Source organism: Bombus flavifrons, chromosome 9 (assembly GCF_040668555.2).
Source record: "Bombus flavifrons isolate JBK064 chromosome 9, iyBomFlav1_principal, whole genome shotgun sequence".
Classification (NCBI taxonomy): domain Eukaryota; kingdom Metazoa; phylum Arthropoda; class Insecta; order Hymenoptera; family Apidae; genus Bombus; species Bombus flavifrons.
The window spans coordinates 12,018,447-12,044,035 of NC_138450.1; the positions used below are offsets into that span (position 1 = coordinate 12,018,447).

Below are 25,589 nucleotides of genomic sequence, written 5' to 3' on the forward strand. Positions count from 1 at the left end.
CAGATAATTACAACTTGATTGAAATAAGAAGCAAATGAATAAGAAGAAGCAAAATTTAAGGAAGAAGTAATCGCAAAAATACGAGGACACAGCCAAATCAAACGAAGAAAGTGACTCATTCTTCCGAAGAGGAGAGAGAAAGTGCCCCGCAGAAGAGTGCACGAGCCTCAGCTCTCGATAGTTTTACGTGACTTCTGAACAGAAACGGATCGAACAGGTGAACAGCATTTAGGAGAAAACAAGAGTGGCATGATAATAACTAAGAGGTCGTTTTCATTTTATAGATATTACGTAAGTGAATTTTCTTTACTTACATTTTTTCTAGTGTATATAATATATTATTTCTTAATATATCTTTTATATATACGTATAGCAGATGTAAGTATACATTAAAAATTGATAATTCTAGTAGTTAATGATTAAACTGCGGATGTTTACGCACTTTTGGGAAATTACTTAGAGATGTAAAAACCTACACAATGAATATAATATATAAAAATAAATAAAATATCCAATGCGAAAAATACTTAGTATAATATTAAATGTATAATTTAATATTAGTATTAATATTAAATATATTTATTTCGTCTCTATTTCTTTAATTATGTTCATAAAAATATAAAATTGAGTAAATATTCGCAAGCTATTAATAATAATTCATTTAAGAAAATAATCGCTCACACCGTCATAATTTATATATAATATTTATAGAATATATAAATACGATTTTCTATTTAATTGTGAGCGATTAAAAATTAATTAAAATACGTTAAGCAAGAAACGATTTGCATGACGCAGTCAATCGTCCCGGCTACTTAAACTTTCTTAAGGAAAGTTAAAGATAGCCTTCACAGTCGAAATAAAAACGTCAATCCGTATTTCCGTATCCATATTTTTCTTAATTCGTTCCCTACTTTCAGGTTTATCATGAAGCATAAAATGTCTCTTAGTCTATTTCTCCTCATGATTTTCCAACTATGCCTCGGTATAGAAATTCCAGGTATGTGAAAAGAACTAAATCATTTATATATGTCGGGTTTACATTGGAATTAGGATTAGGGGCGTGAAACGAATCGTCGTTTGGTTTACGCATTGTCGACAAGCAATAGAGAAGACATTGACTAGTGCAGATACGATTATTATACCGACATATAAATGAAAAAATGTCCTAACAAAATTATTCATGTATTTTTAGGCGATATGTACTCGATATCTGCTCTAAATTCATCTAATGTTTCGATAATCAAACCACCAGAACTATGGAGCGAGATCCTAGAAAATTGGATTGTTTCTGATTCGAAATTAACGAGGATGTCGAAGGTGATGAAACTAGGAGATAAGAGCCTAACTATAACGAGTAAAATATCGACGCCAAACAAACGAGAAGTCTCTGAAACTGACCTCTATCTACTTGGTAAAATTTTAGTATTAATGTAATTATTATCCATCCGTTTAAAAATTATGCAAATTATTCTCTGTTATATCTAGGTGCGATAGAGAAGCTCGTCTATAGAGTGGATTTTCTAGAAAGTCGTCTCAGAAGAGCGGAAGAACTTCTGTATTATGTGATTTCCGGAAACATCAATAAAAAAGGTAAATTACAGTGTTTTTGCACAATAATTTATAATAATATTAATTAATATTACAAATTACCAGCTGCAAATTATAGATTTTTTCTTTAATAATTTATCATAAAGTAGAATAATTCGATAAATTGTAATTTTGCACAATTTACTTGAAACACTTGTCTTATTATCAAACTTGTTAATATTATGCAACGATATTTATCAATACTGGTAACTTGTAAAATTTCGCTAATAATATTAGTTCAATTGTGTAAAAGAGCTCAGGTTTTCTTCACTTCTTCTCTTCATTATAAATTCATTATCCTCTTCAGAGCCCTGCCCTACTAATTATACCAAAATTGGTCAAAACTGCTATCACTTTAGTAATCGTGATTTTGACTGGAAGTCATCAGCTAGTCTCTGCCGAGGAATGGGCGGCCATTTGTTGGAATTCGACACGGAAGACGAAAAGCGCGATGTGTTAGCTAGCTTACAAACAAATTCTAAATTAAAAGGCAAAACCTTTTGGACAGGGGGATTGAATCCAGGTCTTCTTTGGATTTGGGCTAGTAGTGCAAAACCAGTTTACCAAAATACTAAACAAACTGTCCCTGGTGATGGCAGGTAAATTTGTTTGTTAATTAGCTTTGTTAATTAATATTAGTGATTAACCGCACTTATCGTAGTTTTAATATATATTTGATACTTTCAAATATTTATAATTCTGTGATTGTATATTTAGGTGTTTAAAATTGTCTTACAATACAACGTCCAGATTATACTCTTATCAAAGTGATGATTGCGGCGCTAGACACAGATACGCTTGCAAATTATCAAAAGACGACGAATCAGCAAACAAAATTGAGAAAACCGCAAGGATGTTAATGAACGAATAGCATTAAGTATAGACTGATATGTAGTAACGTGTAACTAGTTTTATTTATTGCATGTACATCTATTTAATTCTAAATTAAGATATATGTACATATTTAATATAGTTAAAAAATACTTACTATATGCTTCTATTTGGTATAACTGAAACACCTTTTTCACGTTAAGTATGTTAAATTTCTTAAATATATATTGTTCGACCGTTCGCGGAGAGACACGATCGCGAAGAAACAAGAGTCATAAATTTTCGTTTAGGATAATAGAAGTGGTTAACTGATTATAACACTGAAGTAACAGATTATAATATATACTTTATTCCAACAACTTTGTAGATATAAATAATTATGCGACGTGCGTACAGACGTATTCTCGGAGACGTGTAAATAGTAAGTTACAACTGATGACTGATCATTGAACAAAAACCAGTCAAGACATTGACTGATCAATAGATGGAAAACCAGCCAAGAGATGTTGATTGATCTAAAGCAGATAAACAATGAAGTTCGGTAACGATGCTGTCACAGAGGAAAACAAGACCAAAATAAATAACCATAGAAGTCAAAGAAGAACAATAACCGTCTCGACTTGAATATATTTTAAAACAATTAGTTTTACGACAGTTCCTTAGGATTATTACGGCCCGACTAATTATATTTGCACAGCTAGTGGCCGCTTCCACCGAGGGATAGATTCTGGTTTGTATAAAGAGTCACCGGACGTAACGCATATCTTAAGTACATACATTTTTATAACCATCCACCGTTTCTCTTTGTACATTGGTACATTAAGTTCAACTAATATTATAAATAATGCAAATTATGTAAGTACAATAAATTAGGAATGATTAATCAAGCTCGTATGAAACAACATTTCCTGAAAAAGAAATATTTTATTGTTGAAACAAGAAAATTAAAAATAAATTTCAAATCACTTTCATATTAAGAACAAACCTTGTTTCCGAAACAGCCCGTGCTTTTCTCAGTCAATTATAAAATATTATCTTTCCGGTTCTGCAGAATTTTCAATTAAAGTCATAGACTTTGCAATTTTGTGGGCCAAGACGAGACTTTTTTTTCCTTCATTTGTCATTGCAATAACGTCGTTACTGTTAGTAATCAGACCACCATTCTCAAGAATTAATTGTTTAGTCTCTTCAGTATTAGATTCTGCAACACCACAACAACAGTCGTCGACTACAGCTATCGCATAGCCTAACCGAAGACCGTCTAAACATGTGGCTTTTACACAAATGTCGTAAGCGAGACCACATACGAAAACATAATCCACGCCCTCTTTTTTTAAAATTGCGTGCAATTCCATTGATCCCTTAAAATTATTATCGAAAAATGCGGAATAAGCTTCCATATCCGGGTTTTGACCCTTACGTATCTAAAAAAACAAATATAATTAAAATGTTAATAGTTTATTTTCATTTTATAATAAATTTTAAATTAGGATATTTTACTATAATGAAAGAACGAAGATATACATATACCTGTATGGAACCTGGTGCAATCACAAGATCTTTGTGTAATTCTGCTCCCCATGTGTTCATCACACAATGTTTAGGCCAAAGAATCTGTTCCAGATAAGGATCCGCAAATATGACTGTATCAAATAACTTAGCATCTTCTCTTTTTATCTATGCATAATTAAAAACGTTTTATTTTTTAGCATGCGAAAATTTTGTTTTAAATTAAAAATTTTTAACATTTTAATGAGAATAGAGTTTTACATATGTATTATATGTTATAATAAGCATTATAATTTAGATATTTTATATATTTTGCACAAAAATTCACAGTCTAATTATTAATATTATGATACAATGTTGTTGCAATAAAATGATAAATTCCAACTTTATACCTTTGAATTAGGACATAATTCCCGTAAATGTAAGTTTTCGTAAAAGCTGATATGATTTTCCGGATGCCAATCTAACGAGTAAATAATTTTATTGAAAGATCCATTTTTCAACAAATTATTAATTGGCTTCACCACATCAGCTCCATCCTGTTTGGCTTCGCAAGTACGAAGAGACAAAGTCCCATCGATAAAATCATTTTGAACGTCTACTATTAAAAAAGCGGTTTTAGGCATGCTTAATTTTCGTGTCCATTCACCAAATCTGTTAATTGAATAAAATACATAATTTTATTTAATTCAGTGTTAAAACAGAAAAATGAATATTATCTTGGTCCATAAGTTCTTGCAGTTTACATTCCCTATTGAATGCACATAAATCATAACATTGCTTATTTGCTATATTCGACAGCTTTTGTTTCCTTCTTTTATGACAAATATAAAACTTTATATGAAAGTTTGACCGAACTTCGGTTTAAAGACATAAAATTATTACCTTTTTTATTTGTCATTTAATAATCTTCGTCACGCAGAAGAATCCACACGTAGAATCACGTAATCACGTAAAATACGCAGAAATGCAAGTCGTAACTTTATGAAAACGCTAAAAACACTCAACTTTACATGCGCATAACTTTTAAATTCCTAAAGATAAGAGTTGCATTTTTGGAGTCTACGCGATAATCTGGATGAATGGTGGATGATCTATCGCCTCCTTCAAAAAAAATTAGGGAACTGCAAAACTAACTCACAGATTGGTTTGCACCAAACAAAGGAATTCTTCGAGCAAAAAAATTAAAAATCTATTAAAATATTGTAGAGGAACCGTAAATAATAGTGGAGGGTATGTATCCTTATAAAAAAATATTACTGGTTGTCAGCATTCATAATAGTGAATCAAGTACTTACTAAAGTATAAGGGATAGTATAATTTTTTGTATTTTAATAAACTACTTCAACATTTATTTATTAAAGATGTTGAGCATGCAAAGAAATGCATACCACAAATTTATAATCATACATGCAAGATACATTAAGACTAAGTTTGAATTAGATTTATCTTAAGTTATGGACATAATATTTCAAATAGCAATAGAACGTTTAAAAAAAAGAAGGACAGATTGTTCTGTCTTATAAACAGTAGTGGAGTCTGTTCAACCTGCTTACGTTACAGATACAGCTACGTTACAGATACAAATACATTATAGTGCAAATAACCATTTTACTTGATAAAAGCAGTGCCATGGATTAATGTTTTATTATACTATTTACATAATTCAGTACTCGGGATTCAACAAGCTATTTCATATATTATAAAATTACTATATAAGAAATTTATTATATATAACTAAGTATATTATGGATTTCAGCTTTTTGTTATTATTTACTATCTAAAGTTCCAACTGTTAGCTGTACTAGTATATATTTTAGTAATTTCGTTGACATTACTCTAACACTTATTTTTTGGATCTAAATATGTTTGTCATTAGTATGTACATGTGAGAAAACATAATATGATGTTCATTATTAAAAGATACTCATTAGTTGTTAGTTAAATCATGACTACTTAGTACTAGTATTACTGATCAAGTCACAGGTTTAATATGTACATATTAAATATAATACATTATTTTATTGGAATACTGGCAGTATATGCTTGCAGAAGTTCTCACCATTTTTTAATGCTTTTTCAGTGTTTTTCAGAATTTTTTTGTGTAAGGTATAATTACTGGGACTTATTAGTCAACTTAATATAACTCAATTCCAATAATTAATTTGTATTTTGTCCCAATTATTCCTAGATGCTTTGAATTATAACAACTATTATTATTATACGAATTTATGAGCTTCATCTAAATGAACCAATTACGGCATAGCATGTATGTAAGTATATATATACATACATATATTCTTCGCATTACGAAAAAGAAAAAGATAACAACATAAATTCATATTTACCTCGTTAATTCTTCTTCCTTCAACACGCCGTCTTTATCTAAGTCAAATACGTCGAAAATCTCTCGAATCCTCCATTCATCTTTTCGAATATCATCATCCTTAAAAACTAATGAACACATTGCACGAAAATTTGCAAAATTAAAATCACCTTCTGGATCTTTCAACATATACATCAAAGGATCTATCATATTAATAACACGTAAAAAGAATACGTAAGAAGTTTATAAATAGGGGTACTTGTCTACTCTTAATATATGTTATATATCCTATTTATTTCTTTCCTAGAAATACGTCTGTAAAGGTTAGTTTCCAAATATCAACCATGCGTGACTCATAGCATTTATGACCAATACAAATGAGGATATCCACCGGATATTGAAGCAAATGGCTAATGCTAATTCTGAACACATTTTATTACCCATAATCGTTTCTTTACGATAACAGTTTTCAAATTTCTTATTTAATAACCTTTTCACCTATCATTCACGTTTAGAAATATACTTTTAGAGGTGGTAAAATCCAGGGTTTCTCCTTAAGCGAAAACAGTATATTTAAAAGTACGTTTTATGTGATATTAAATATGCTATTATTATAGCGTACAGATATATAGATGTGTAAAAATCTACAGAATACGCACAATATGCACAAATATAGAAAATATTCAAATAACTCCTTATGATATGTATAGAAGAAAATAAATTTCTATACTGATTTCATTTCTTCAGTTATATTCATAAAAATATAAATTTGCATAGACATATTCTCAACAATAAGATTCGTTTTTTTAGTATACTTTCGCAGTTTACTAAAAAATGTACTTATTTTTAAATGCAGTATCGATAAGTAATTCACGTAGTTGTTCGAGTTAACGAGATTGTAAATTTCAAAAACAACACAATTAATAGAGAGGAAATAGAGAAGTCTCGAATCGATTTGAAGTCAATGATCTTCGTTTTATATGTGCCAAAAAGTTTCGGGCAACGAATTTTAAGAGCCGCAGATGTTATAATAGAGTTCCTTGGAAGGATCTAGCCACGGAGTGGTGATCATCTGTTTTTTCATGAATGTTATTGATCCTTTTCGGTTTGGTAAAAATGAATCTGTAAGTCTATAAAGAACGAATAAAATACGAATTGTCGGACAAATAACAAAAAACAATAACAATCATTATCGATATAATTATATCGTCCAAATCAAGCAAAGATAAATTTAACCCTTTGCAATCCCAGCAATTTTTAATATGACCTACCAGAAACTCTGAATCACCTTTACCATGGGCTACCAGCTACCCCGAGACTATTTACAATCGGAGCTATGGCGTATTTTATAATGCAACCGCAGCTATTAGTTCCACTTACAATATCGCCACAGCGGTAACAACGAAATTCAAAGGGTTAATTAATAATTATTTTCTTTATCTTATCATCGATTTTTGTATCTTCGTTTATTTTCATTAAAAGTTATATTTATCTTATCTTTTTTATTGTATCTGCATATTTGCAGTTTATCGTACAATAATTAGCACAATTTATTTGCCATTCATAGTAGATTAGTGGATAAATTGAATATATGATAAGCTTAAGGTACGATTTTTTTTATTATTTGATATTAAATCTCAAAGTATCTGTCACAGTGATCTAATACTTTGTAAGTTTCATTAATTAAATTTGTTATAAATATTATTATTAAAAAATTTGTTAATAAAATATTTATATAGACTCTTATTTTCATAGAAAATAAAGAAAAATACAGCTACATCAATAATTGGAAATATATTTGAAATAGTAGCTCTAAACATATTTATCTTTATTTTCCATCAAAATATTATATTAATATATTATAGGTATTAAATACAGTTATGAAATTTATGATGTTTTGCTTCATAACAAACAGATAAAACTTTATATTGAACTAGTTGAACTGCTACATAGAGCCTGCCTTGTTGCAGTAATTTCAGATGCTAGTTTCTTGATAAAAGGATGTCCTATCTTACCATCATTTGACAAAAAGAATTCCTCCAACTTTCCAGGAATATTATCTCTTTTTTCATACTCATATGCTTGCATAATTAAATCTAATCTGTCTAAGTCTTTAACATATTTTGCTTCTGGGGTTTCTTGCTTCTCGTATTCCTGTAAACATTAACAATATAGTAAGATAACTTCCAAAACATATATATATATATACACTATATATATATATAATATATATCAATTCATACACGAAATATTTCCAATATTGTAAGTCCTCTGTCTCCAAGGAGTTTACAAATGTTTTCCATAGCTTCATCCTCTAATTTATGTTTTACATCAGGTGGAATACCACAATGAGGTGTTATATCTCCCACAATACACTCTGCTAAATCATGTATTAAAGACATCTGCATGATTCTATATTTGACAAAAAAATAATTTATAGAGATAAAACCTTCATCAACATAGCTGCTAGCTGAATGATATAAATAATACCATTTCATACTTGACTGTATCTAAGTTCTCGTCAATATTCAACAGGAAGGAAAGCATGGCCATCCTATACATGTGACCTGCGATTGTTTCTGGATCAGACACATTCTTATGAACCCATCCTGTTCTTTTCATATGCTGAAATCATAAAACAAAAATCATATTAATCTTTGATTTATAATTAAAAGGCACATGATAAAAAATTGAGATCATCATTAAAAACAGAAAAATGTATAAAGTGAATGTATAACGTATAAACATTTAATTAAATTAATAAGATAAGATTAAGATGATAAGATTGATAAGATGTTGTAAAATAAGAATGATTAAAGAATATATGACAGCTTTTTACTGTTTACTTTTTTACATTTTATATTATTGTATATATATATAATCAATATATAGTATTTAATATACCGGAAGAGGTATAATTTAGTACAAAAGTATAACATATAGCTAATATAACGTATAAACATTTAATTAAATTAATAAGATAAGATTAAGATGATAAGATTGACAAGATGTTGTAAAATAAGAATGATTAAAGAATATATGACAGCTTTTTACTGTTTACTTTTTTACATTTTATATTATTGTATATATATATAATCAATATATAGTATTTAATATACCGGAAGAGGTATAATTTAGTACAAAAGTATAACATATAGCTAATTAAGAATGCCAAAAGTGGCCACTTGTATACAACATACACTAAGTCTTAGTTAGAATTGTATACCTTTTAAAATTGAATAATATTCTTAAAATTGGATCAACGACTAGATTTTTTTACAAGTTATTAAGAGATAAATATTACGAGATAAATATTACAACGTTCGACAAATTAGGTTTCATGCTTGTATAAAGATGCGTTGTTGTAAAAGACATGTCTGTAAAAGAAAGAAACTTTTCGAACAACCTAATACAATAAATAACAAGTACCCTCGGCGTCGCAGCCGCGCAAGAGGTAAGAGCCCGCTAGCTTTTGTTCTAGCGAGGGAGAGATCATAGCTTTCTGCACCCTCCCATAGTTTCGCTACCTGTTCCTATTATAGAATTCAGGTAATCGCAATTGCAATCGCAAGATGTTGGGACCGTTAGTCCTCACACAATGCAGATGAAGGTTTAATTTATGGCGCCTTAAAGTGTTGATATCTGCTTTTCCATAGCCGAAGGTAATGAAGGACAGGCGGTCGCCCCAGACGTTCGAACTTCGCCTTTTTTTTACATATTCTATTTTAAAGAATACGTCAATATCTTTATTCGTAACAGTATGTATACATCAAAATGGTAGATTTATATCTATTTATTACAAGGACATTTTACAAAAATTTGAATTTCGATTATAGTAATAAATTTGATCTTACCTTCAATCTGCCTACCAGTTCCATGAATTCTTGCAATTTCTTGATATCCATAATGTATTATTTACAAAGCAAAAATTTTTTTCACTTAGATTGTTCAGTCATACACGTCTATCACTAGTAATTATTAAAACAGAGATTTTATGTGTTGTTAAAATGTTGATCAATTTCACAAATGATTGTCAAATATCAAAGTAAATGATCATAGAAGGACAATGTGATTAAAGAATTACAATTAGTTACTTCTTCCGTTCCGCCCACTACAACGACTGTACCCACAATGACTACCAACCATACTACCTTACTGACTACAGTTTTACGCATAATATATTTATCCAAACGTTAACGGCAAAGCATATACATATACACACAAACACAAACTCATCGTTGCCTAGGTTACATAATTTTCTAGCAAGTGAATATGTTAAAGATGGCGATCCATAGATATAATGATATATAGACAGTGCATTTTAGATTCGCGCGAATCAAAGAAAATAGAAGTTATGTATATTTTTCTTTTTCTAATTGTACAATTGTTTTATTCGTATATCTTCAATAATTTAGGTTAGCATATTTAAATCAAAATAAAAGTACTAAATCTAAATATTGATTTTTTTTATTAAAGTACAAAATAATACTATATATTTGTTTTTTCTTTATGTTTGTTTTATAGTGTAACTTCGTTGAGAAAAATCTTAAACAGTTTATGGCTAATTAGATTATTTTTAAAAGAAAATGTTGTAGAATATATATAATCCGTAAGAATTATAACAATCTGATAATAAATATTGCCTTAGCCTGGTAATTTCTAATTTTAATCACCTTTCATCAGCACTGTCTGGCACTCTTCAAAGGTGAATATGTACATACATACATGCATATATAAACAGAATACAAATTATAATTGTTGTGCGCGTTATATGGATATGTGATATATTAGCTTGAAAATATATAATTTCCTTTAGTTGTTCAAAATAATACCTTCTTAAAAATATTCGATATGTCAAAATCAACGCAACAATACGCGCATTTTTAATGGTACAGTTACTCTTTATCTTTTTCTCGATATTATCCATAATTTTCTTTAACGATATTACAATCTTATTATACAATATTATAATTCTTTTAAAATATTAGATGTTCTTTTTGTTTAAGCAAGAATAAGATTGGAGTTACCAAAGTGAAGTAATAAAATAACAATCGAAAATCGTGGTAAAGATAATAAAAATTTCGTTTACTTGTGAATGCTACCTTTAACCGAAAGAGCGAGCTAGATAATTGAAAACAGGCACATCGTTCAGTCAGCTGACCTGTCTTGTGATAGCAGGCTCGATTGTGAAGCTTGACTCGCTGTAGTAGGCTGGACTTACCTCGATACGTTTCTCGTCTCGTAAGTTTCTTACTGTCATTTAGTTTCGTTGATTGTAGATTACCATGCTTTGCCTTGATTTACTATATAGCCAGAGCGATTATAATGATTTCGTACTATATAGAGGAAACCAAAGATTTTTGCAGAAAAGACTGGCGCGTATAGTATCGATCGTGCCAGTTTGAATGCGCCATCGTTTTTCGATCCGGACATGAATTTGTATGTTTTAATCGATGTCCACGATTAAACGGTATCACCGATATCGTATATAATTACACGGAAAACGAGCTAAGCTGTTCTATTTGACGACAAAATACATCAATTGGATTCGACATTCTTATTAAGTGAGCAGACGTCTCGCGGGCTTAAAGAGGGCTACGCCTACTTTTTAAATGAACTGCTCACGTGAATTTTCTGATGAATGGATGCGTTAGCTGACATCAACTTTCTCGCCGATTTTCGTCGTCGTAATTGACTTAGGCCGCGTGTAAGAGTACTCATTTCCGGAATATACTTATTGTTCACGAGCGTTGTCTTTTTATCCTCGTTTTTGTCATATTTTTGTCGGTGTGTGATTAGTTGCTGTTGATTACATGTCAGACTGAAATGATATCAACTTAATCTTATAATCATATCTCACAAATTGAACGTAATTCTGTAAAATTGTTTTTAGATCAAAACTTACACTTCCTTGGAATGATTAACCATATATACTTTGCATTTTATTATAATAATATTTTTTTTTATAGAAAATGCATAATGAATACTATTAATTTAACTTTTGTTCAAATAAATGTTTCTCATTATATGCTCAGTATGTAGTTTATTTATATTTTATAATGCAAAATATTTTCAGTTGTTCGTCGATTTTACTTGAATAACAATTTACAATGTCGAGCCAAGGGTTATCAAAAATTAGTAATGAAGAGAGAGAATCCAAATTTGGCTATGTATATGCTGTATCTGGTCCTGGTTAGTATACAATATATATTTTTAAGAAATTTATTTATGCTTTCAATTTTAATACATATATTTATTTTCCTACAGTGGTTACAGCTGAGAAAATGTCGGGATCAGCCATGTATGAGCTGGTTAGGGTAGGATACTATGAATTAGTAGGAGAAATTATTCGTTTAGAAGGTGATATGGCCACTATTCAGGTATAATAAACTATTTTGATATATTTAAAAATTTATCATATTATTTTTACAATGTTATTATGTCATTTACATTTATATTTTGTTCCAGGTGTATGAAGAAACCAGTGGTGTAACTGTAGGTGATCCTGTCTTACGTACTGGAAAACCATTGTCTGTAGAACTTGGTCCTGGTATACTTGGCAATATCTTTGATGGTATTCAGAGACCATTGAAGGATATCAATGAGCTTACAAGCTCTATTTACATCCCAAAGGGTATTAATGTACCAGCATTGTCAAGAAGCACTGTTTGGGAATTTAGTCCATGTAATATAAAAAGTGGCAGCCATATTACTGGTGGAGATTTGTATGGTGTGGTTTATGAGAACACATTAGTAAAGCACAAAATGATCTTACCTTCAAAAAGTAAGGGAACTGTAACTTATGTTGCACCTGCTGGCAATTATACAGTATCTGTGAGTTATATGTTAATAAGTGAGCAAGTCAATTATTCTAATTATTTATCTGATATATATTTTTTACCTTACAGGATGTTATTTTGGAAACAGAATTTGATGGTGAAAAACACAAGTATACTATGCTTCAGGTATGCAAATAATTTTTTCTTTAATACTGATATATACATGCTAATATGATCTTGCATATGCAGGTATGGCCTGTACGTCAACCTCGTCCAGTTACTGAAAAATTACCAGCTAATCATCCTTTGCTTACTGGTCAACGAGTCCTGGACTCACTTTTCCCGTAAGAATTTATTTAATTGCTTTATGCACTATTTATGGTACTTATTGATAAAAAATTGCAGATGCGTTCAAGGAGGCACTACAGCAATTCCGGGTGCTTTCGGTTGTGGTAAAACTGTAATTTCACAAGCTTTATCGAAGTATTCAAACTCCGATGTTATTGTTTATGTCGGTTGTGGAGAACGTGGTAATGAAATGTCTGAAGTATTGCGTGACTTCCCCACATTAACAGTGGAGATTGATGGAGTCACTGAGTCTATCATGAAACGTACAGCTTTGGTTGCTAATACGTCAAACATGCCTGTAGCTGCTCGTGAAGCATCCATTTACACAGGTAAATGTATTTCTATTAATAAGAAAACGACAGTACAAATTTGATGACAACGTATTTCACTTTCCTATGTCAAATATTTCAGGCATTACTCTATCAGAGTATTTTAGAGATATGGGTTACAATGTATCCATGATGGCTGATTCAACATCTCGTTGGGCAGAAGCTCTTCGTGAAATTTCGGGTCGATTGGCTGAAATGCCTGCTGATTCCGGTTATCCGGCCTATCTTGGAGCTCGTTTAGCTAGCTTTTATGAACGTGCAGGAAGGTAAGTTCAATTTTCATTTAATATAGCGATATACGTATATATTAATTGATTATATTGTTAATGTTAAATATTGTTTGCAGAGTGAAATGTTTAGGTAATCCTGATCGTGAGGGTTCTGTCAGTATAGTAGGTGCTGTATCACCACCAGGTGGTGATTTCTCTGATCCTGTTACTAGTGCAACCCTAGGTATCGTACAGGTACTGATGCAATTAATGTTTATTTTCTATTTACATAACTTATTTTTTTATTTTTTTTTTACCCATATAATTTGCTTTTTTTGTCCATTTCTTAGGTATTCTGGGGTCTTGATAAGAAACTCGCACAACGAAAACACTTCCCATCCATTAACTGGCTTATTTCATACAGTAAATATCTTCGAGCTTTAGACGATTTCTACGATAAAAATTTCGCGGAGTTTGTTCCTCTGAGAACGAAAGTGAAGGAAATCTTGCAGGAAGAGGAGGATTTATCAGAAATTGTACAGTTAGTCGGTAAAGCTTCTCTTGCTGAGACAGATAAAATCACTTTAGAAGTTGCAAAACTTCTAAAAGACGATTTCTTGCAACAAAACAGGTGCGAATTATCATTTTGCCATAGTCATGTTAATGTTAATTAATATTATTGATGTTCATTTTTACTATTCTGTTTTTACGTAGTTATTCAACATACGATCGTTTCTGTCCATTCTACAAAACTGTCGGAATGTTACGAAACATGATAGCATTCTATGATATGGCAAGGCATGCAGTCGAGTCTACGGCACAATCAGACAATAAAATAACGTGGAATGTCATTAGGGATAGCATGTACAATATTCTCTATCAGTTGAGTTCTATGAAATTCAAGGTAAGCATAGGTTAGGATGGTTTTACTTATACATTTTAAAAAGTGTGTAACAAATGTTATATATTTTTTCTTCATTTTAGGATCCAGTGCAAGACGGCGAAGCAAAGATCAGAGCTGATTTTGATCAGCTATATGAAGATATTCAACAGGCATTTAGAAATTTAGAAGATTAATTATCAGAAACATTCATACAAACATAAGTTCCTTACATTCAGGAACTTTATGCTGGTCATTTAAGGATGTCCTGGATCTACTAAAAAAAAATATATGGAACATTCGTAATCACGTATCGCACATTAAACTGTTATATTAGTTTTCAATAATTACAAGAAAATTGTATATATAAAAAGTGTTACAAATATAAAAGCTACAATAATTTTATGTGTATTAACCTAACATTTAAACAGAAAATTATACGTGATGGCTGAATCACTAAGGTTATAGGACGTCCTTAAATGTATTTCCAGCTTCTATAAGTATTTATATATTAAGTACTATACCAAGCTACTTCAAATCCTTGAAATGAAGTTATATGTAATTAATTTAAATTGTTGGAAAAAAAGATGAGATGCCTGGCGACTCAAGCTTCCGATTTTATTTGCTGTAAATTGAATTTAATCATGGAAGGATCAGTGTAAAGAAACTGTCATATGTATGTAAAATGAGTAAATGCATCATAAGAAGCTTTCCATTCATCCTTATATGTTATTCTTTTAAAAAGAAAAAACATAATCGTTCTGTATTTTGTTGTATCATGGGATGAAATGGTAGCTTTTTACAAAAGAATGGAATTTCAATTAAAGAGTATTAAATATTGTATTATAATAGTATATTATGTAAATGTCGCGTTAAGTGACGAATGCAGACGTTACATAAAAGTAGATGTTATTTTAAATGTTGAAACCGTTGAAATATGGTCTGAAAGTTTAAAAAAAGGGTGTCAAAATGTTAGAACTGTTGAGGTGCAGGATCTTTTATCGTTGAAAACAAAGTATAAAGAAAGACGCATCGTAAACAGTGTTCCAGTAACTTCGACATTTCCATTGTACCATATGTAAAAAACAAATAAACATTATGCATAAAAAGACCAAACTTCGAGATTGTTAATGATTAAATAAAAATAACAGTGTTTCGATAAATTTCATTTTAATAATAATATAATATAACAATAACCTTCGCGGTATGTACATCAACGATATATTACAAACCAGTATTTAATTTTTTCGATTATTCAGACACATCGTCATAGAGTCCAAAATCCTGGGTTGAAAAAAATATGTTTATTGCTATATGCGTACGTATATCCATATGTACACACACGTGTATGTATATGTATATATAAATATATATACCATCCATACGTGTGCGACAGTCTATTTTATATTCTCATTATTTAGATCATTTTCTTTTACGGAAATACCTACTCTACACTCATTAAAACATTATTAAAAATAAAAAATATTTAACGATCTCTGTAAAGATGCAGTTGTCATATATGTATAATTTGCATCGCATTTTTTTTGTTTGTATTGCAACTGAATGTTCTTCCTGCTTCTTTTTTCAAATTAACTTTGGTTACATCGTTTGAAATTATATATCCGAAAGTTACAAATCAATGCTCAATATTCACAGCCTTGGCTCGTTCGTCGTACACGAGGTAATTCAATCCAATGCATATGCATACATAAATATAAAATTCTTTTTTTCAAAAGGTTCTATGAGGAATAGTCATAACTTCACCAGTATTCGATAATTAGCAAATATTATCCATGATATACTCATGAATACGTAATCAAGATCTTAACGGGGCAAAATGTTCAAATATCCAATACCAAATAATTTAATAAGCATTAAAGAGGAAAGTTCAATTTAAACGCAACATGAATGATGTCGCGTACAAGTATACAAGATTATAATGATAGTTACGACCATACCATTAGGACCATGCAATATACTTCAAAGAACAGAATTTCAATATGATAAAATTTGGTGTGGTTCCTATGAAACCAAAAGTTGTAAGAGTAAATAGAGTACTTCTTCTGATCATTGTATGATCAGATTGTATATCCTAATATTTACAAAAGAAGCATTGCATTACAAACTAATAATCTTTTAAGGACTCAAATGAACAACATCAACATTCGTTCCTGTGGAGGGTGACATTTGTGACCTGAGCTGAAGATTCTCACGTTTCAATTGTGTAACAACTTGTTTCAAAGCAGTTATTTCTTGTCGTAATTTTTCGTTATCGCGTAAACACTGACCCAGCCCCTGATTTGCTGCTCTTAATTCCGTTATATACTCACAGGCCTTTGATAAAATTCCACCTTTGCTCTACAAAAGAAACTCATGGAAAAAATGCTATTGTTAAATGTTTCTATAACTGCAAATTCCATAAGTTCTATTTTAATACCTGAGTTTCATAATTTGCCTTTCCTTCACCACTGCCACTACCAGTGCTGTTTGCACCTGCATTACACTCGGGGATAATTTTTCCCAATTTTGTAATCCAATTGTTTATTTTGTCTCTTCGTCTACGTTCGACTTCATTATGAGTTGCTCTTCTTCTGTCATCTCTCTAAAGTATATATTACAAATAAAACAAAATTCAAAGAGCTTTAAGGAGTGAAGGAAAAATATACCTTTTTCAAAACAGTAGTACAATTTCTTGGTGTTTCTATTTGTAATGTAGTGGTCCTAGGAACCAGTGATCTAGATGTTTGCGCAGTAGTGAAAACATCATTAGCATTTCCAATGACATAAAATTGTCCATTCAACGGGGATGTTAGGACCTGTACAGTATTATTTCCTGGTTGGGTAACTGGCAGTTCTATTTCATTGCCAGCAGTAGCGCCATTTACTTGGACTACTCTATAAGCAAGAGCTTCTTGGTAACGCATTCCATCTTCCCCGACAGGTTCTCCTGTAATTGGTTCATAATTCAAATTTTTGCAAATTAATAACTAAGCTGCTTAGAAGCTATATGAATCAACTTCATAAATCGAAAAGTAGAGAAAGCTGATGACTTTAAACATATTTCTTTGAAATTTACTTTACAATTTGCAATGAACAAGCTTAATAAAATATTTGATATATTTTTATATATATCTAAGTTAAAGGAAAAAGTGCAATTGATCAATTTGACTTCTAATCGAATAAAACTTAATTGTTAACTTTTGAGATATAGACATTTTTGAATTTATAACAAATATTTATTTACCTTCGCAATCCACGATTTCCGCTTCCTCAATAACAATTCCCGTGCCCCCGTCATCCTTCGCGTTAACAGTGCTGTAAAACAAACATAAACACATTGAAGAATGGATATGTAACTTATCTATAGAATTACGTCTATGCCTATTACTTCCACGACCGTTGTCCTAAGTCTTGTAAGTGCGCACAGTGCACTACGTGATGACCTTGAGGAGACCTCGAGCGAAACAGGAGGGATAGGTGTTCGCATTATCAGCCAGTCGATATTTAACATAAACACTACCTGACATCCTGCTGTTCGAGATGCTGCTCCAAAATATCCATTTTTTTTTCTACCAAAAACGTTTGAATTTGTCAAAATTCACGTGAGCTGGTCACGGGACACGGCAACGAGGTCATGTGGTGCACAAGATGGCGATTCTTGATTACAACGCCATCCTACGCCACTCGATTTTATTACAATTTTCAATTTTGTCCAAACTATACCGATTACAGATAATTGAAATTCCTTAATAAGCAATGTCTACGTGTAATCATTTTATAAATAATTAAGACTTCTAACGTAAATAAAATTTTCTTAATAAGAATAATGAATTCAAAAACTAAAGTTGAATAGTAAACAAAATTGTAAGATATTGTTCGATAAACATATGCAGAAATTAAAATTGAAAAACAGGGTGCAAGGTACATTTCTTTATTGAATTTCTGTTTGTTACATTGATCATTATAGCCAACATCTATATGAATAAATACTTAACCTATATACATCAAGGTTACGTAATTTATGGTTTCAAACATTATTTACTAATAAAGAGAAAACTTTCCTCTCTGATACTAGTATTAATTGTGATAGGGATGAACAAGTTCGTTATAGTTACATATTCGTAATTTGATAAAATTAGGAGACATGCCTTTCCAATAATTAATAATGATATTTTATAATTACGTATAAAAATATAATTACAATAATGTATAGATATTCGTTTTTCTTAAAATATTTAAAACAGTGCGTAATCAATTTCAAAATTTGCAAAATCAGTAAATTAAAATATGAAAGCTTGAAATTTAATATTGAATTTAAAGAATTATATCAAGCAATTCTATATCCAATTCCACTAATAAAATAAATTTAATCAGTAAAAACAAGATTTGGAAACTTATTTATAGTTCGTTATACACGATATTATGAAATCTGTTATGATGAATATGAACAGTAAATTCATTGAAAATTGTGATTAAAGTTAATCTATGTTTATATGTATTATGTACAAAAATATGTATCATATTCCTAATAAAATATTAGGATAAAAGAACACAATATGTAACGGAAGAATTAAATTTAAAATATATATATACATATGCATATGTAGTTTGTATTTATGTAGAATTGAGAAATTGTTGATGACATCTGGTTAACAAAGAATGTATTTATATTAAGAATATGAAGACAATATAACTAGATTTTTTATTCATCTAAATTTAGATGAAAGTACTTTCGTTTCACGTTTTAAGAACATATTTAAAAATTTGAAAGTCATTTCAAGGATCGCTGTAAATACGAATAGCAGGAACTACAATGTATCCTGTAATAGTTTGATTGGTCAACGAAATACAGTTCATCATGGAGTACGTCGGTACGTACTTGACGATTTTCGTGATTTTTATTAGCAATTTCCAAGCAATAAATATTTTTTTACATTTTTTTTTGTATTTATTATTAATTATTTTTAAATAAAGCAAATATCTACATCCCAGAAAAATCTTACCGTGATATGTTACAATCAGGCAATTGTATATGTTGGATTAATTTCCGTGCAAATAGTCATATATATTTTTGCTATGAATCTTGCATGAATCTAATTTGAAATTATTTAAAAAATATGAAATTTAACATTTATATATTTTATCGATGAATTGCGTTTTCTCTGTTCTTTCTTTTAAATACGTGTCATTTTAAACATAACCTTTCATTTATACAATTTTTCCTTTTGTAGTTTATTCGATTGCTAAATTTTCATTGTTTTTTGTAACCTACTAATGGTTTATTAAAATCTTATTAATATAACTGCTCGTTTACTATTATAATATCATATTATATATGACATAATGATGACAGTATTTGTATTTAAAAAATATTAAGTTACTTATATTTTACAGATGCTGCAAAAAGTAAAAGCAACGACAACTCTTGTAACTCAACTCCTCGTGCTGAATTAGTATCAAACACAAATTCTAATGAAAATTTGCTGGTAGAAAAAAAGGACTCAACAGTAAAACATCAGATTCGAAAAGAGATACAAAAGAGAGATAATAATATTGCAACTACCTCGCATGATCCACCCCAAGAGAACATAGACTTTAAAGTGATTTATAATAAACAAAGGATTAATGTAAATTTTCCACTTGATGGTACAGTGGCAAAATTGAAAGCTTATCTTCAAAATATCATATCTGTGCCACAATCTATGCAGAAAGTTATGATTAAAGGACTAGCCAAAAATGAACAAACATTAAGAAGTTTGGGTGTTACAAAAGGTAACTTTTATTATATAATATAATATTCCCTCTTTTGTGCATTGATTTTTATCAGATATTTATTATATGTTGTGTTATATAATTATACTTTTAAGGTGCCAAAGTGATGGTAGTAGGGTCAAAACTAGATGATGTATTAGCCATTTCACTTCCATCAAAACAGGATTTGTTAGATGAAGCTGCTTCCACTACAAATAAAGAACCTTTATCTCAGCAAAAAATACATAGGAAAGTATTAGATAAAGGTATGCCTGATGATGTGATGCCTGGTATATTAGATAGTAAGGTATGACATATACTTTAATTAAAGTAATAATTTTTATTAAATATTGTGTATTTTTATTTAATTGTTTTAACTTTTAGGAACCTCTACCAGAATTTCCATTGGCTGGTATGTTAAATAAATCTGGCGGTAAAGTTAGATTAACATTTAAATTGGAGCAAGATCAGCTTTGGATTGGTACAAAAGAAAGAACAGATAAAATACCCATGAATTCCATAAAAGGTGTACACAGTGAACCAATACATGATCATCCTGAATATCATATTATGGTTTGTACTTTAACATAAAATTGGCATGCTCTGACATAATTAAAATTTGTCTATTTTTTCAATTTTTCACAAAGGAAGTGTTGCTACATTAATATAATATGAACCATATGATTTACACAAATATTTTTTTAAATTGTAGGCTATACAATTAGGCACAACAGAAGCTTCGAGATACTGGATATATTGGGTTCCTGCACAATACATATCCGCTATAAAAGATGCTGTTCTTGGCAAGTGGTGCTACTTCTGATCGAACATTGATGGAAGTTTCGGTCTCTTCAAAAACAAAGCGTAATCAGGTGTAAGCATTGATACAAACACGACTGTACTAGTCACACATTTTTAACAGTAAGTAATAACTTATTTTGCGTTGGATAATAACTGATATGTTCTAATAAAAGTATTCTTTCTTTTTGTTAAGGAAATTTTCTTAGATAATTTTTAACTTTGTTAAAAATGATAAAAATATTTTATAAAGATTAATACATTTTACGAATTTATAATTACCATTTCTGATAGCAAAAAGAAATGTTTATACAACATTGCGATTTCTGGATTATTAAAATTTTTTAATATATTCAAGTAATGCTAACTGTAACCTTAATTTCTCTGAATTATATCGTACATAAGATTTGTAAATATCATAAGTTTTTTAACTCTTAGGAAAATACGTTATATTAAAAAGAAACATTTTATTACCTTAGGTAAAAGAATTGTCATTTAAATGAACAGATTAAAGAATTTTAACTTTTCTGTTTATTTAAATAGAAATGCTTGGATCTTTAAAATAAAAGTGAAATGTTTGTAAAATTACATTTATAGGAGGAAGTGAAGAAAGAAGTTATGATGTTGCATTTACAATCTTTTGAAGTTCGTCGAGAAATAATTCAACTTTTTAGTACATTTAATGACATTAAATAATAAATTAAAATAGTTTAGATATTCGAAAACGAATTGTTTCAAATCTATTTTTATAGTTACAATTTATGTCGAGTGTCGAAGCTGATTTTATAAATGTTAAGTTTCAAAACAAATTTGTCGCAAATTTGATTCAAATTTGATTTGATTAATTTAAAAAAAAAAGAACAAGAAGGTACGAATTATAAACGAAATTCAAGTTGCAATAAGCTAAGTTATTATCAAGAAATATAGTCCGCATTTTATAAAGATGGAAAAAATGCAATTTTTGGTACGATGTTACTGTTCGATTACAAAACAACGAATTTGTCAAAATATATTTGCACGCGTCTTGATATTGGCCTATAAAACAAAAATTGTCCAGAGGAATTAGCCATCTCAAAATTTCGCTACGCACTAGATTTCAAGTGGACTGTATATCTCGACGAGCATTATTAAGACGAGCATTAAATTATTATGTATCGTTAGTATTATAAACTGCTGTAAATTAGGTTTTATACTGTACATGTACACAACTGAAGGAATGAGAACCCGGGAAAACGACAAATCAAACTTGTATCTACCGTAATATCTACATGGAATTCATAGCTATTTGCACATTCGAAAAACTATTTCAATTATGTCCATTTAAAACAAGACTTGTACATCATGTTGTGTGATTTGATAAAAATAAACAATTTTAAGTCTTCTCAAACGTGATTTTCTTCCATTTTTTTTATTTGTAAATTATATTGAGATATAAATATAATAAATATTTGTCACTAACTCACATAAATTATTCTTGTAAATAAAGTATAATAAAGTAATTTTTAAGTTTTGGATCGAACTCGGGCTTCTTACCCGCATAATTGTGAGAAATCTAGATTCCCTTACGTTTGTTCGTTATGAACAGGAAACTCCTTATTATGGCTTTAAATTACTCGAGGCTAAGCAAGCTGTGTTGCAAGGTTTACTCTGTTTGAAGTAAGAAAAGAAAAGAATTATTAGAATTCTGCACGAATCGAAAATTAATTATAATTTCGCAATTGATATAAACCTTCGCATTTCGGTGAAACGTATGTATGTAAGTGGTTCAAGGTTGAATACAGTACTTGTATGCGTGTATATGTCAAGGCAATACATATGATGATATAACATAGTTCGTGGAAATCTCTGTTTCTACAATTTAAATCGACGTCACTTTGATGTCTTTTCCGTGACTGTCATTTTTACACATAGTGTAAATAATGAAATAGCACGTTAACTCGTTACTATTAATGGTAATATGATTCTAACCAACATGTAATAAGCGTTTTCTACACAATTGAACAATGCTTTCTCTGTGACAGAAAATCTATGACCTGATGAATGAAGTGTGATCACTGATTAAGTAAAGTGTCAAAAATCAGAAATAATTTTTAAAGAAATGAGCAGAAAAATTATAAATTCTATTGTACAATTATTGCTAATGACAGAATTGATGTTGTCATTAATTTGAAATATGAGTAACCAGAAGATAAGTGGAATATGTATTATCTCCTAAGCAGATGATATACATAAAAAAGATATCCAATATCAATGGTTACTTAAATTTATATTGAATCCTGAATACTTGCCCTATTAGTAATGGAACAGAGTGATAATATATTAGAAGATATAGAAGAAGCATTTCTAGTTTTAACAGAAAGCTTCCTGGAGCAAGGTGCATCGTTAGTAGATCTTAAGTCTGCTAGTTTAGAAAATAACATAAAAAATAAAAGGAACCATATCTCACATTACTTGTGTTCTAAAAAGGTTCTTCTTGCCTTATTTACACCAATATTTTGTAGCGTACTTTTTAAATACTTATATTTTGATATAATCAGAAACATTCGTGAAACTAGATGCTTAATACCAAATAATTATTTCATATGGGAATTTACAAGACCGATATCAAATTGTGATTATTGTCGGGATGTTACTTCAGCACTGATCTTGCCAAATTTAACGAGAGAAGAATTCAAACAATATGCCTATTCTTCTAGACCTATGGTGATAAAATATGCTGCAAGTCATTGGCCAGCTTCAAAGGTATTTAGCTGGAAATTCTTCAAAGATTTATATGAGAATATTGATGGTGCTTATGATTCGGTAGATGAATGTCAATTCTTGCATTTCAAAAGTAATCTTACCAATTTACGTGATGTTTTTGCAATGACTGAAGAAAGAGCTATGCAGCATAATGGTAAAGATCCTTGGTATGTTGGTTGGAAAAATTGTCACCTTCAGATTTTGGATATTATGAAACGGTACTACAATCTACCTCATTTTTTACCAGAGGATGCGGAGGTTCCTTATTCCAATTATGTTTTTTTAGGATATGAAGAAGGTGCCATTATGCATGTACGTATAATAGTAATAATACATGCACACTTATTTTTAATTATTTTTAGTTAATCACAGGTTTTATTTTGTTTACAGCTAGATTATATTTCGCGTCTAATGTGGCAAGGGCAAATTATAGGCAATAAAACGTGGAGCGTCGCTCCGACTCCGGAATGTGATACTGTTTGTACGCGTTTTAATTTTACTGTTTATGCTGGAGATATTGTTTTGTTGGATACAAGAATTTGGTATCATAGCACTTATGTGAAAGGAGGAAACTTTAGCTTGACAGTCACTTCAGAGTACGGATAGATCTTTATATGTATATGGCAAAATTGTATTTGATCAATTTTACAGACTACATAGATAGGATTCTATGGAGTTGAAAATTTTTATATTATAAAATTGAAAGATCCAAAATGTTTTGCCTTGTTAAATTATTGCATTATATTGATGCTTAATTAAATGCACAAAAACTTTGATATTATAGGACATGCTATTAATGAGTAGCATTACATTATGTATGAAATTTTTATATAATACAATTTTTGGAGGTGCCATTTTTAATGATATATATATTTACTAATGCATAGATTAGAATGTATAGAAGATTAAATTTTGCAATATTTTAGATTGCCTATTTATTATAATTATTATGTATCGAGTTATATACAATTTCTGGATATTTATTGGTTTTGCCATAGTTAAAAACTAATGGAAATAAGAATTAACGAATTTTTTGGATACTATTAGCATAAATGAAAAAACAATTTGTACTGCAATGTAACTGGCCATTATATGTTTGAAAATTATTTCTGTATTCGTATATTTGAATTCTTATACATGTATATGCATTTAAAAATGCATGTAGCACAAGCTATTATAGAACATTTTACTTCTAATAAAGAGATACATACAGTTAAACACGCTTTGGCTAACGAAATTTCGTGTAAATTTAATGCATAAACTTTACTGAAAGCGATCAATTGTTATTTATTTTATATTTAATTATATATATGTATGTACATGTACAAATATATTCAGCCTATAATTTTTAATAAAATATATGAATGTAGATAAAGTGTTTCAATGTGACTTTCCCTGCATACTCATATATAGCAACTTTTATTTTATATATTCATTTAATTGCATAAAACACAACGCGATAGAATTTTTTTTTATAAATCGTTTATACAGTTTGAC

At 29.8% G+C, this 25,589-nt stretch overlaps 7 protein-coding genes and 1 long non-coding RNA gene across 11 annotated transcripts; 4 read left to right on the forward strand and 4 right to left on the reverse strand.

Annotated features, from left to right (window-relative positions):
- Positions 1 to 160: 160 nt before the first annotated feature.
- LOC138183489 (oxidized low-density lipoprotein receptor 1) lies at positions 161 to 2,702 on the forward strand. The gene is made up of 6 exons (XM_069120436.1): positions 161 to 291; positions 921 to 1,000; positions 1,196 to 1,414; positions 1,489 to 1,593; positions 1,898 to 2,189; positions 2,308 to 2,702. Exons 2-6 carry the CDS (start codon positions 928 to 930, stop codon positions 2,459 to 2,461), a joined length of 843 nt encoding a protein of 280 aa, XP_068976537.1. The 5' UTR covers positions 161 to 291; positions 921 to 927; the 3' UTR covers positions 2,462 to 2,702.
- Positions 2,703 to 3,218: 516 nt separating this feature from the next.
- On the reverse strand, positions 3,219 to 6,667 carry LOC138183485 (nicotinamidase). Its single transcript, XM_069120430.1, has 5 exons — positions 6,279 to 6,667; positions 4,323 to 4,584; positions 3,952 to 4,098; positions 3,407 to 3,845; positions 3,219 to 3,329 (listed from the first exon to the last, which is right to left on the reverse strand). The coding sequence occupies exons 1-4, from the start codon at positions 6,464 to 6,466 to the stop codon at positions 3,453 to 3,455; spliced, it is 990 nt and encodes a 329-aa protein (XP_068976531.1). The 5' UTR covers positions 6,467 to 6,667; the 3' UTR covers positions 3,219 to 3,329; positions 3,407 to 3,452.
- A 1,128-nt stretch (positions 6,668 to 7,795) lies between these two features.
- Positions 7,796 to 10,409, reverse strand: LOC138183492 (5'-deoxynucleotidase HDDC2). The gene is made up of 4 exons (XM_069120439.1): positions 10,111 to 10,409; positions 8,757 to 8,881; positions 8,500 to 8,668; positions 7,796 to 8,410 (listed from the first exon to the last, which is right to left on the reverse strand). The coding sequence occupies exons 1-4, from the start codon at positions 10,159 to 10,161 to the stop codon at positions 8,180 to 8,182; spliced, it is 576 nt and encodes a 191-aa protein (XP_068976540.1). The 5' UTR covers positions 10,162 to 10,409; the 3' UTR covers positions 7,796 to 8,179.
- Positions 10,410 to 11,361: 952 nt separating this feature from the next.
- On the forward strand, positions 11,362 to 15,917 carry LOC138183483 (V-type proton ATPase catalytic subunit A). 2 transcript variants are annotated; one of them, XM_069120421.1, is made up of 12 exons: positions 11,362 to 11,497; positions 12,333 to 12,448; positions 12,524 to 12,636; positions 12,725 to 13,090; positions 13,165 to 13,221; positions 13,285 to 13,379; positions 13,441 to 13,712; positions 13,795 to 13,978; positions 14,059 to 14,176; positions 14,272 to 14,552; positions 14,636 to 14,825; positions 14,906 to 15,917. In XM_069120421.1, the coding sequence occupies exons 2-12, from the start codon at positions 12,367 to 12,369 to the stop codon at positions 14,996 to 14,998; spliced, it is 1,851 nt and encodes a 616-aa protein (XP_068976522.1). In that variant the 5' UTR covers positions 11,362 to 11,497; positions 12,333 to 12,366; the 3' UTR covers positions 14,999 to 15,917. The 2 variants fall into 2 exon arrangements, with proteins under 2 accessions (XP_068976522.1, XP_068976523.1); XM_069120422.1 differs by lacking the exon at positions 11,362 to 11,497 and adding an exon at positions 11,827 to 11,963.
- Positions 15,918 to 15,954: 37 nt separating this feature from the next.
- LOC138183490 (upstream stimulatory factor 2) lies at positions 15,955 to 18,466 on the reverse strand. Of its 2 annotated transcripts, none has more exons than XM_069120437.1 (5): positions 18,322 to 18,466; positions 18,046 to 18,116; positions 17,468 to 17,748; positions 17,239 to 17,403; positions 15,955 to 17,159 (listed from the first exon to the last, which is right to left on the reverse strand). In XM_069120437.1, exons 1-5 carry the CDS (start codon positions 18,360 to 18,362, stop codon positions 16,938 to 16,940), a joined length of 780 nt encoding a protein of 259 aa, XP_068976538.1. In that variant the 5' UTR covers positions 18,363 to 18,466; the 3' UTR covers positions 15,955 to 16,937. The 2 variants fall into 2 exon arrangements, with proteins under 2 accessions (XP_068976538.1, XP_068976539.1); XM_069120438.1 differs by lacking the exon at positions 18,322 to 18,466 and adding an exon at positions 18,190 to 18,315.
- Positions 18,467 to 19,538: 1,072 nt separating this feature from the next.
- Positions 19,539 to 22,737, forward strand: LOC138183488 (ubiquitin domain-containing protein UBFD1). Of its 2 annotated transcripts, XR_011174066.1 has the most exons (6): positions 19,539 to 19,672; positions 20,196 to 20,573; positions 20,669 to 20,859; positions 20,937 to 21,125; positions 21,265 to 21,473; positions 21,948 to 22,737. XR_011174066.1 is itself a non-coding variant. In XM_069120435.1 (5 exons), the coding sequence occupies exons 1-5, from the start codon at positions 19,660 to 19,662 to the stop codon at positions 21,373 to 21,375; spliced, it is 882 nt and encodes a 293-aa protein (XP_068976536.1). In that variant the 5' UTR covers positions 19,539 to 19,659; the 3' UTR covers positions 21,376 to 22,737. The 2 variants fall into 2 exon arrangements, 1 of the variants encoding a protein (XP_068976536.1); XM_069120435.1 differs by having other exon boundaries at positions 21,265 to 22,737.
- Positions 22,323 to 23,216, reverse strand: LOC138183493 (uncharacterized). The gene is made up of 2 exons (XR_011174067.1): positions 23,080 to 23,216; positions 22,323 to 22,997 (listed from the first exon to the last, which is right to left on the reverse strand). It is a non-coding gene; the product is annotated as an uncharacterized LOC138183493 (long non-coding RNA).
- On the forward strand, positions 22,965 to 25,544 carry LOC138183486 (uncharacterized). Its single transcript, XM_069120431.1, has 3 exons — positions 22,965 to 23,302; positions 23,372 to 24,404; positions 24,483 to 25,544. The coding sequence occupies exons 2-3, from the start codon at positions 23,649 to 23,651 to the stop codon at positions 24,696 to 24,698; spliced, it is 972 nt and encodes a 323-aa protein (XP_068976532.1). The 5' UTR covers positions 22,965 to 23,302; positions 23,372 to 23,648; the 3' UTR covers positions 24,699 to 25,544.
- Positions 25,545 to 25,589: the final 45 nt, after the last annotated feature.

What these genes read in the sequence shown, in the direction of transcription:
- LOC138183490 (XM_069120437.1), bottom strand. Translation starts at nt 18,362, where the DNA reads ATGGATATTTTGGAGCAGCATCTCGAACAGCAGGATGTCAG. An exon ending in CTCGAACAGCAGGATGTCAG is followed by an intron (nt 18,117 to 18,321) that starts GTAGTGTTTATG and finishes TTTGTTTTACAG; the next exon opens with CACTGTTAACGCGAAGGATG. An exon ending in AGGCAAATTATGAAACTCAG is followed by an intron (nt 17,160 to 17,238) that starts GTATTAAAATAG and finishes TTTCTTTTGTAG; the next exon opens with AGCAAAGGTGGAATTTTATC.
- LOC138183488 (XM_069120435.1), top strand. An exon ending in AAGTTTGGGTGTTACAAAAG is followed by an intron (nt 20,574 to 20,668) that starts GTAACTTTTATT and finishes TATACTTTTAAG; the next exon opens with GTGCCAAAGTGATGGTAGTA. An exon ending in CTGGTATATTAGATAGTAAG is followed by an intron (nt 20,860 to 20,936) that starts GTATGACATATA and finishes TTTAACTTTTAG; the next exon opens with GAACCTCTACCAGAATTTCC.
- LOC138183489 (XM_069120436.1), top strand. Translation starts at nt 928, where the DNA reads ATGAAGCATAAAATGTCTCTTAGTCTATTTCTCCTCATGATTTTCCAA. An exon ending in CCTCGGTATAGAAATTCCAG is followed by an intron (nt 1,001 to 1,195) that starts GTATGTGAAAAG and finishes ATGTATTTTTAG; the next exon opens with GCGATATGTACTCGATATCT. An exon ending in ACTGTCCCTGGTGATGGCAG is followed by an intron (nt 2,190 to 2,307) that starts GTAAATTTGTTT and finishes TTGTATATTTAG; the next exon opens with GTGTTTAAAATTGTCTTACA.
- LOC138183486 (XM_069120431.1), top strand. Translation starts at nt 23,649, where the DNA reads ATGGAACAGAGTGATAATATATTAGAAGATATAGAAGAAGCATTTCTA. An exon ending in AAGAAGGTGCCATTATGCAT is followed by an intron (nt 24,405 to 24,482) that starts GTACGTATAATA and finishes TTTTGTTTACAG; the next exon opens with CTAGATTATATTTCGCGTCT.
- LOC138183485 (XM_069120430.1), bottom strand. Translation starts at nt 6,466, where the DNA reads ATGATAGATCCTTTGATGTATATGTTGAAAGATCCAGAAGGTGATTTT. An exon ending in AAGGAAGAAGAATTAACGAG is followed by an intron (nt 4,585 to 6,278) that starts GTAAATATGAAT and finishes TTCAATTAACAG; the next exon opens with ATTTGGTGAATGGACACGAA. An exon ending in TTGCACCAGGTTCCATACAG is followed by an intron (nt 3,846 to 3,951) that starts GTATATGTATAT and finishes TTGTTTTTTTAG; the next exon opens with ATACGTAAGGGTCAAAACCC.
- LOC138183483 (XM_069120421.1), top strand. Translation starts at nt 12,367, where the DNA reads ATGTCGAGCCAAGGGTTATCAAAAATTAGTAATGAAGAGAGAGAATCC. An exon ending in ACAAGTATACTATGCTTCAG is followed by an intron (nt 13,222 to 13,284) that starts GTATGCAAATAA and finishes TTGCATATGCAG; the next exon opens with GTATGGCCTGTACGTCAACC. An exon ending in GATTTCTTGCAACAAAACAG is followed by an intron (nt 14,553 to 14,635) that starts GTGCGAATTATC and finishes GTTTTTACGTAG; the next exon opens with TTATTCAACATACGATCGTT.
- LOC138183492 (XM_069120439.1), bottom strand. Translation starts at nt 10,161, where the DNA reads ATGGATATCAAGAAATTGCAAGAATTCATGGAACTGGTAGGCAGATTG. An exon ending in GAGAACTTAGATACAGTCAA is followed by an intron (nt 8,669 to 8,756) that starts GTATGAAATGGT and finishes TGTCAAATATAG; the next exon opens with AATCATGCAGATGTCTTTAA. An exon ending in CAATATTGGAAATATTTCGT is followed by an intron (nt 8,411 to 8,499) that starts GTATGAATTGAT and finishes TAATGTTTACAG; the next exon opens with GAATACGAGAAGCAAGAAAC.